Source organism: Cynoglossus semilaevis, chromosome 3 (assembly GCF_000523025.1).
Source record: "Cynoglossus semilaevis isolate Cse_v1.0 chromosome 3, Cse_v1.0, whole genome shotgun sequence".
In the NCBI taxonomy this organism is placed as follows: Eukaryota; Metazoa; Chordata; class Actinopteri; order Pleuronectiformes; family Cynoglossidae; genus Cynoglossus; species Cynoglossus semilaevis.
The window spans coordinates 12,875,856-12,877,077 of NC_024309.1; the positions used below are offsets into that span (position 1 = coordinate 12,875,856).

The window sequence follows — 1,222 nt, forward strand, 5'->3', positions numbered from 1 at the left end:
CTGGGCCGTTAATGAAACGTGCGTGACGTGACGTCAGCGGGCGAAGACAAATGAGTCATTTCTGTTGGACTCGCAGCAGAAACGGTGACTTAATCAGAGCTGCTTCACGTGCGGCGATGTCACTGTTCCACATGTGGTGAATTAGTCAGTCGACCGACGACAGTCACGTCAGGGGTTTCACTGGTTTCAATATCACTTTAACGGCTCCGTTTTTACAAATGACCACAGAGAAAAACTGTTTTTTTTAGAGGAGGAAGCGCCAATAAAAAGATTATTATTATAAAAATCAAACTGAGAGACTTTGCTGTTAAATCATCTGGATGAATCACTTTTTACCAGTTTTTCAGTTCATACTGGAATTTACATGATCTTTTCAAATGATTTTTTTTGCACGTTTAAAACTAAAAAAATTAAAATACACATGAACCAGTGTATAATTTCAAAAAAGCCCAGTATTGGGTGCAAAATATCAAGGTTGGTTTAGACAATTCAATATAAAACACCGGTTCATACAGTCAACGTTCTCTGCTCCAATTTTTCTTTGGATTTTTAAAAAATTAAAAAATTCAAACCTTCACTAACCAACTCCAAATAAAAATGGCACGACTTCCATAAAAGCCAAGTATTATTTCAAATTTGTTTTTAATCAAATTTCCCTCAACTTTAAATGTGAAACATCAGCGTTGGTCTGAGACGTGTGTGTGTGTGTGTGTGTGTGTGTGTGTTTTCTCCTTGTGTTTCTTCAGGCCTCCTGCACTGGCGGGGAGTCCGGCCTTCTCCGACATATCCCTGATCCGGATCTCGCCCCAGCGGAACCCCTCGGTGGGGGCGGAGTCGCCCTTTTACCCTCCGCACCCCTGCATGAACCCGTACATGGACTACATCCGCTCGCTGCACAGCAGCCCGTCTATCTCCGTCCTGTCGGCCACCAGGGGCCTGAGCCCCGCGGACGGTGAAGTCAAACGACCACCACACACACACACACACACACACACCCTTAAAAATAATTGTTAGAATTGATCAGTGGGCTTCGATCGCTATTAGGAGGAAACCCCTGATTCCGTGGATCAGGGTTTAATTCCGTCAGGAGGTCAGAGCAGGTCGACGCAGACCAGACCAGATCCATCTCTATTAAGACCAGGAGGCTGGTGAGATGTTATCTGAGGGAGGAGCAGGGGAGTGTTTTATGAGTACTGCTGGGTGGAGGATGCTGAGGTGGGGG

At 45.1% G+C, this 1,222-nt stretch overlaps 1 protein-coding gene and 1 long non-coding RNA gene across 4 annotated transcripts in view; one reads left to right on the forward strand and one right to left on the reverse strand.

Annotated features, from left to right (window-relative positions):
* gli3 (GLI family zinc finger 3) overlaps positions 1–1,222 on the forward strand; it is a 114,406-nt gene that overhangs the window by 84,336 nt on the left and 28,848 nt on the right. For all 3 annotated transcript variants that reach the window (XM_008308178.3, XM_025054670.1, XM_017031655.2), the window contains one exon: positions 747–952. In XM_008308178.3, the coding sequence (XP_008306400.1) occupies positions 747–952 (206 nt within the window). The remainder of the gene's footprint in view (positions 1–746; positions 953–1,222) is intronic.
* LOC112486873 (uncharacterized) overlaps positions 1–1,222 on the reverse strand; it is a 23,923-nt gene that overhangs the window by 4,843 nt on the left and 17,858 nt on the right. The gene's annotated exons all lie outside the window — the stretch shown is intronic.